Source organism: Physeter macrocephalus, chromosome 8 (assembly GCF_002837175.3).
Source record: "Physeter macrocephalus isolate SW-GA chromosome 8, ASM283717v5, whole genome shotgun sequence".
NCBI classification, from domain to species: Eukaryota; Metazoa; Chordata; class Mammalia; order Artiodactyla; family Physeteridae; genus Physeter; species Physeter macrocephalus.
Window position 1 is genome coordinate 125,771,065 of NC_041221.1, and position 8,593 is coordinate 125,779,657.

At 38.2% G+C, this 8,593-nt stretch overlaps 1 protein-coding gene across 3 annotated transcripts in view; it reads left to right on the plus strand.

Moving 5' to 3' along the window:
- Window positions 1–8,593, plus strand: part of SLC27A6 (solute carrier family 27 member 6) — a 64,462-nt gene that overhangs the window by 10,671 nt on the left and 45,198 nt on the right. For all 3 annotated transcript variants that reach the window (XM_007122669.4, XM_055086736.1, XM_055086737.1), the window contains exon 2: window positions 3,394–3,597. In XM_007122669.4, the coding sequence (XP_007122731.2) occupies window positions 3,394–3,597 (204 nt within the window). The remainder of the gene's footprint in view (window positions 1–3,393; window positions 3,598–8,593) is intronic.

Genomic DNA, 8,593 nt, shown 5'->3' on the forward strand with positions numbered 1-8,593 from the left:
TTTTTTTTTTTTTTTTTTTTTTTTGCAGTACGCAGGCCTCTCACTGTTGTGGCCTCTCCCGTTGCGGAGCACAGGCTCCGGACATGCAGGCTCAGCGGCCATGGCTTACGGGCCCAGCCGCTCCGCGGCATGTGGGATCCTCCCGGACCGGGGCACGAACCCGCGTCCCCTGCATCGGCAGGCGGACCCTCACCCACTGCGCCACCAGGGAAGCCCCCACATGCTATTTTTGGTGGGACTTAATATTTAAAATTTACTTGCAAAATGACACTAAAACTTTCCATTTGATTAAGAAAGATTGACAGTGATAAGTAAATAATGATTCTTTATCCCCTACAAGACTTTTCAAATTTTTATTTCAATTTTCACTATCCTCATCCACACTTCCTACCACTATTGAAGAAATAATTTGGTTAGATAAAATTCTATTTGGTAATTCTAAATGTCTCAGCTAAGTCAGTTTAATTGTAATATATGAAGGAGATTAAATTGTATCTCCTCTGATTCCTAGGAAATCCACTCACTTCCTTTTTCTTGTAAAAGTCATCACTCTGTAAGTACTCTGATTTTTTAGACTCTACAATTCTAACAAAGATTTGGGGCCACAGTTAATCATATTGTAACTTTCTTTGTATTTATTTTGCCAATTTAGACACACATTAAGAACACATAGGGCTTCCCTGGTGGCGCAGTGGCTGAGAATCCGCCTGCCGATGCAGGGGACACGGGTTCGTGCCCCGGTCCGGGAAGATCCCACATGCCGCGGAGCGGCTGGGCCCGTGAGCCATGGCCGCTGAGCCTGCGCGTCCGGAGCCTGTGCTCCGCAACGGGAGAGGCCACAAACAGTGGGAGGCCCGCGTACCGCAAAAAAAAAAAAAAAAAAAAAAAAAAAAAAGAATACATAAAGTTTGTGCTGTGATTTACAATTCCAGGTGAGAAATTAGAAATTAAGGTAATGAAATGGGTCAAGTCAGAGACTTATCCTTATACATTCAGAATGACCAGGAGAATCATTTAAACAAAATCTAGTGCTAAAAATTAAAAGAAGATACAAAGTGCAGATCATTTGCTTGTCCTGCTTTTTCATTTATTTATGACTCGTCCTTTCCCTGGCATTCCTTGTGATTTTTCACTTTTCCTTCTCACCAAAGCAATCTGTATACAGCAGTATGCTGTGTATGCTCAGTACAAATAGATTTTTCTCTGGAATCTTACAGGTTATTTTATTTGGATTTGTTAAAGAAATAAAAATTAACTCAAAAATTTCAAGCCCCAGTTTGCCTCCCCAACCCTGATATTTCAAATCCTTATCATTCTTCTGTGTTTTCACAGTTTTCTTGCAGGTTTTATTGTGAATTTCTTGGTCCTATTTGATGTATTTCTCTTGCTGCTTCTTTGTGAACAATTTGGGTTATAGATTTTGAGGCGGTAAATCATGAGTTTTTCTTTCAAATGTTTTGTATTATAGTAGAACTAAGTCAGGGCTGACAGATGGCTTTTTGAAATAAGGAGACAGTGATTTACATTTCCGGGAAGATGTTTAATGCGGCACCCTGAATTCAGCTTCAAAATAGAATATATCTGGTGATTATTTTTTATTTTTTGTTTAAAAATTATTTAAAAATGTAATTATTTAGATGGATAGGTTTATATTTACATGGACCTTATCATTCTGACCAGGGTGTATTTTACATTTAATAATATTTTTTATCATTGATTTCTTAATGAGGTAATGTATAGATTTTAGAGTTAGGTTAGACTAACAGTTCTGTCCACCGACTTGTGACCTTGGTTGAATTAGTTTCCTAGGGCTGGTGTAATAAAATAACACAAACTGGGTAGCTTCAAATGACAGAAATTCATCCCCTCACAGATTTGGGGGCTAAAAGTACAAAATCAAAGTATCTGCAGGGCCATGCTCCCTCTGAAAGGTCTAAGAAAGAATCTTTCCTCACCTCTTCCTACCTTCTGGTGGTTGCTGGTAATGTTTGGCATTCCTTACATTAACTCTAAAAGGCCCCTGCTTAATATCCCCGTGGATGTTAATGTAGATTAAGATAAATAATATAGCACTCAGAAATCGCTTTTATCTTAGAAAAGTATGATGTATTATAATACGAAAATAAAACTGGAGCACCCATGTAGAACATGAAAGTGGATCTTCACTGCTAAAGATCCATGTTAAAGGAAAGGAGTGTTACATTTTAAAAGAATTTAAAGAATATAAATAACTGTTTGTCTCTCTACTCTGGAAAAAAAAATGATGCCTCGCTCGCTTCTACCTCATCCAAGGAATGCCGATGCTCTGCTTCTTTTGTACCCCATAGAGTGCTAGATACCTTCACGGTGAATATTTCCTTCTCCAGGACCTGTACCCACTTTCCATCTCCCTCCTTCTCTACCACTACCCTCCTCCTGGACAGACGACAGTTTCTCACATTAAAGATCAAATTAAGAAGGTCTAATTCAATCTCCCAGAGTAACTCAACACAGTCTCCCTTCCACAGTTGCTCGTTTGTTAATGTGTACAGTAGATGCTTCCTGAGAGAAGTATCCCTTTTCCTTTCTCCAGTCTGAATTTCAACCCAGACCCTTGATCTTGTGAGGACCCCTAAGCTCTTCAGGCCTGAAGATACCCATGTTTCTGGCTTCTCTACTCCTCTGCCTTCTATTTTGCTTGACATTGGTTCTAGCCAGGCCTTGGACCCCACTGCTGCTGACACAGGCTCTGCTTTCACCAGCCCGCTCTCACTGGCCATTGTCATAGCCTGCTGTGCACCGTGGGTCCTACTGCCTTTTCTGGAAGGCGTTCTTTTTCTCCTTTTGCTTTCAAACACCTTTTACCTTTAATTATTCTAATCCAGAGAAAAGAGCATCTCTGAATCTCCTCATTTAACTTTTCACTCTGAAATGGTCTCTAAGCCATAATCTTGTGAATCTTGTGAATCCAGTCAGGTGTTTCTCCTGGATCATTACATTATAGTAGAACTAAACAGTGACAGACAGATGGCTTTTTGGAATAATGAGCTACTGAGTTGTATTTCAAGGAGAATGTTTAGTGCAGTGTCCTGAATTTAAAGTTAAAGCAAAGTACGAAAATAGAGTTTTATTTAAAAATTGGGAAAAAACCACAATCTGGATAATGGAATCTCCAAAGTTCAATTTGAATTGGGCTATTTGCATTGATTAAATCAGGTAATAACTAGATTTTCCTTTCTGTTGGTCATGTTGAAACGTACTCATAAAATGGCTGGGATGCTACTTACCCAACATGAAAAGGAAGTAAGCGTTGTATTTACATATCATCCCTGTTCCAACATGCAAAAGAACACACAAGGTGAGTGCTTTGAGATTTATGTCTTATTTACTTATTCCTAATCCTTTGGCTTTCAGATTTGCTTGGAACTATAGAAGAGATCCTTCCGAGCCTCCCAGGAGATATCAGTGTTTGGGCAATGAAAGAGTCCGTTCCACAAGGCATAATTTCACTCAAAGAAAAACTGAGCACAGCATCTGACAGTCAGGTGCCACACAGCCACCATGTTGCCTCAAACCTCAAGGCTCCTTATCTTTATATTTTCACTTCTGGAACAACAGGTAAGATCCATTTGTTCTTGAAACTTAAGAAGAATGCAGCGTATTTGCAAAGCAGCAGTTTCAGGCAAATCTCTGCCATGTGTAGTTGTAACTGAGCAAAGAACTCATGTGCCCTTGACACAGAAAGCCAAACTCTGACAGTGGGAATCTGCAGCCCAGTAAGGATTTATTGCAGGGCGCCCAGCCTCAGATCCACTCCAACTTGATCTTTGAGTTAGGGATTTCTTAAAGGGGAAGAACAAAGAAGCTAGGGTTAATCATCAGCTTGTGACATTTCTGTGACAGTTTCGGGTAGTCAGGCTGTCTCTGGTTTACAACTCTCTGACCAGGTGGTCCATGGCTTGAGGGTTTGTGAGCTCATCTCACCCTGGAGAAACAACCTGAGTTTACACATTAATGATATCTATAATAGCTACTTTAGTACATTAACAATGTTATCTGCAAGAGCAATTTTAGTCATCTGACTCTGGTTGATTATTGTTCAGTTAGCCCGGAATTGAGGTCAGAGGGGACAAGAAAGGGAACAAAGCTTTGGATATAGAGAGATTAATCATAAGTTGGTAAGAGAACTTAGTTTTAGGGCGGCTCGGTTTCATAGTCACCAGACATCTTAGAAAGCATGCATCCAAGAAGACCTGGGGTTCTTAAATCTTTGAACTCCCAAACTTGGATGAAAAAGGTAATTGCTTTAACTTTACCTTGACAAGTCACCATGTTCACTTGGCCATTGTCTCATGTGGAAAGGTTTTCTTCAAGTTTGGTAGTACAAATGGCACAGGAATGTGTGAAGACTTGACCCAACCCGGTTGCTCAGAGTGTGGAATTTGGCCAGCTTCTTTGGCAGGATCTTTGCTAGCTTCCCTTAGATGCCTAATGTATAAAATGAAAAGATTAGTTTAAATAGTTTCTAAGGCTTCCCTGGTGGCACAGTGGTTGAGAATCCACCTGCCGATGCAGGGGACGCAGGTTCATGCCCCGGTCTGGGAAGATTCCACGTGCCGTGGAGCAGGTGGGCCCGTGAGCCATGGCCGCTGAGCCTGTGCGTACAGAGCCTGTGCTCCGCAACGGGAGAGGCCACAACAGTGAGAGGCCCATGTACCATAAAAAAAAAAAAAAAAGTTTCTAATTATCCTGCTGGATTAAAAAATCCATTAGTCTACTTTAAAACAATTTTCTTTATTCTTGTATAAAGTGTTAAATCCTAAGCACAATCCAAGTATAGCCGCAATTTAAGCACCTGTAGCTGGCTCTCCTCGTTTTCTGTATGTTGATTGGAACATGTGAGAAACAGGAAATCTTGAAGGCATTGCAGGTTTGAGGAAGGATACAAAATAGAATCAAGTAACTAAACTTTCCTTTTTTTAGGTAAACAACAACACAAACAGACAAAGAATATGAAACGACCTGAGAATTCAAAAGAAATGTTAAACTTAATTGATTCTTAAGAAAAATTGAATGATACTTTTGGTAGTCTAAGTAAGCTTTTGTAATTAATTTGAAGATGACTGGGAGTTTGAATTAGAGGCATATTAAAAATATTGGTACTAATTTCTTATGCACAGGTAGTATTGTAAGCAAAACTACAATTGCACTGGTAAAATTTTCTTTTTTCTTTTTCTTTTTCCTATTTGGAGGCTAACAATGATCTCTATACTGGAGAGTAGACTATGGTTTTCTTTTTCACTTCGTTTGCAACAGCTCTGATAAATGTACTAGGAAATGCTAATATGTGTCAAGTTGCCAGCATAAATTCAGACTGACTTTGGACTTTGAAAGAGACAATAAAGTTTTGGAAATTATATGCTTTGAAAACTTCCAACAGAAGGTGCTTGACCAATTTGTCTTTATGATGTTTTCTTGTAAAAATAGAAAGTGACTCTGGTCTTCAAAACAATCTTCACCACTCCCCGCTCCCTCCAACCCCCCTCCCCACCCCAAAAGAGAATAGTGTGGAGCAGACTGTTAACATCTTTTGTTCTTGAAGATTAAAACCAGAGTGTTTGATACATTTGCACCACAGGCTGAAAGCAAAAGCGCTATTAATTTTTTCTGTTTGATATTTATTTGTATTAAAGTTATACAGCACAGTGATGAAAAATTCTAACAGTTTAAAAAATTTTAGAGAAAAGTACCCTGCTTACCCCTCTATTTCTCCATCCCGAAACCAATTACATTCAGTATTTTTAGATCTTTCCTTCTGTAATCACCTCCATTTATCTAAATAGATTTATTAATAGTATTTTACTGGATACTTAATAGGTACCTACTAAAAAGTACGTACTGCTTTTCCACAATGGAAGATGAGGATTTTACCTTCTTTCTTTACCAGTCTCTCCCTCCACTCATTTCTTTCTCTCTGGTGCAGATACTTTCTCTCCCCAATATCACCCTAATATTGTTTATCATAAATTTTTGTTTGATTGGTATCAGTATCATAACTTAGTAAATACCATTTCTTGCTGAGCTCTATATTATAACAAAATTATATTTATTTCCTTTCATGTAAAACTCTCCCCAACCTTGGATTAATCATTTGTTTTTGTTTGTTTGCTTGCTTAGTTTTCTATACACCCATAAATGGTTCGTACCCATCCCTTTATCAAAACGTAACTCACCTTTAGATATTGAAAAGCTAGTCTGTATTTTGTCATGCCCATGTTCTTGGCTGCATCTTTCCCAGAGCTTCCCTCCCTATGATTCCAGTCTTGACATGTTGCTGTCTTACTGTCCTGGGTTCATTCCTCACCATCACCCTGAGAATTAGTTCAACTCTTTTCTTTTTTTCTGATCCCCTGATTCTTAGATTCTAAATTCATTTCCTTAGTTTGCTTTTCATTTTCTCAGTCCACTGCTTTCATTAGCTGCTTGATAAAGAGTATTTAGCAGGTACGTTTTAAGTCCTTATATGCCTAAAAGTGTCTTTTTCTACCCTTACACTTGTTTGTATAGAATTCTAGATTAGAAATGATATTGATGCAGGGGTTTGAAGGTATTGCTTTTTTATCTTCTGTCTTCCAGCACACATACTGAGAAGTCTTTTTCTTTCTGATTTCTAATCCTTTACTTGCAACCTGGTATTATTTTTCTTTCTTTTTTGGGATTTTTAGAATCTTTTATTATTAGCCTTCAGTAGTCTATGATATCATGATTATTTGTACTGGAACCAGTCTTACTTATTAATTTTGCTGGTAAATTTGTAAGCCTTTTAAATCTAGAAACTCATGTCTTGCAAGTCTAGGTACTTGAAAAATTTTTTTTTAAAGGTGTCTACATATTCTTCTTTTTCCTTCTTTATTTCTATTCTTCCTGCCCATTCCCTCCTTCTATTATATTTGTTTGCTTGTTCGTTCTTTTATCTTTGGAACTCTAACTTTTTAAAGATTGGCCTCCCTGCACTGAGTTATTAATTTTCTAATCTTTTGTATCCTATTTTCCTTCTCTTACATTTTGATTTACTTTTTTTAAAGTGCAAAACAATAAATTTTTATTTGTTCACAGTTAAACACAAGCAGCTGCCTTGACATTTTAGAGCATTCTAGGAAGGACAGCAAACCCATTTGATTCCAATTCCCATTCACTAAGATTGTACCATTTCCTCTTGCAGTTCATGTTTATGGCATCTGATGTGGATTGTTTGACATGCTTTTAAAATCAAGATGGGAAGGTGTAAACCTTTTGACAAGAGATGACTTTCTAAAATTTAGCTTTCAGCAGTCAGCCAAAAAAAAAATCTGTTTTTCACTGATGGGACCCCTTGATTTACTTTTTGAGAGATTTATCTTTTAGCCCTTGTGTTCTCTTAATATTTCTTATTTTGTAGCATGTTATTTTGTTGTTGTTGTTCTCTAACTCATTTTTAATTATTAAATTACATATTTTATTTAAAATGAAACTATAACATAAGTTTAAGTCTTATAACCTCTTAGAAAACATGAATATCACCATCTCTACAAACTATAGTGGATATAGTCCATTGTTTTTCCTTCATCAGAATTTTTTTTTAACATCTTTATTGGAGTATAATTGCTTTACAATGGTATGTTAGTTTCTGCTTTACAACAAAGTGAATCAGTTATACATATACATATGTTCCCGTATCTCTTACCTCTTGCATCTCCCTCCCTCCCATCCTACCTATCAAACCCCTCTGGGTGGTCACAAACCACCTAGCTGATCTCCCTGTGCTATGCGGCTTCTTCCCACTAGCTATCCACCCTACGTTTGGTAGTGTATATATGTCCATGCCACTCTCTCACTTTGTCACAACTTACCCTTCCCCCTCCCCATATCCTCAAGTCCATGCTCTAGTAGGTCTGTGTTTTATTCCTGTCCTACCCCTAGTCTCTTCATGACATTTGTTTTTTTTTTAGATTCCATATATATGTGTTAGCGTAAGTACAACAAAGTGAATCAGTTATACATATACATATGTTCCCGTATCTCTTACCTCTTGCATCTCCCTCCCTCCCATCCTACCTATCAAACCCCTCTGGGTGGTCACAAACCACCTAGCTGATCTCCCTGTGCTATGCGCCTGGTTCCCACTAGCTATCTATTTTACATTTGGTAGTGTATATATGTCCATGCCACTCTCTCACTTCGTCACAGCTTACCCTTCCCCCTCCCCATATCCTCAAGTCCATGCTCTAGTAGGTCTGTGTTTTATTCCCGTCCTACCCCTAGGCTCTTCATGACATTTTTTTTTCTTAGATTCCATATATATGTGTTAGCATACGGTATTTGTTTTTCTCCTTCTGACTTACTTCACTCTGTATGACAGACTCCAGGTCCATCCACCTCACTACAAATAACTCAGTTTCATTTCTTTTTATGGCTGAGTAATATTCCATTGTATATATGTGCCACATCTTCTTTATCCATTCATCTGTTGATGGACACTTAGGTTGCTTCCATGTCCTGCCTATTGTAAATAGAGCTGCAATGAACATTGGGGTGCATGTGTCTTTTTGAATTATGGTTTTCTCTGGGTATATGC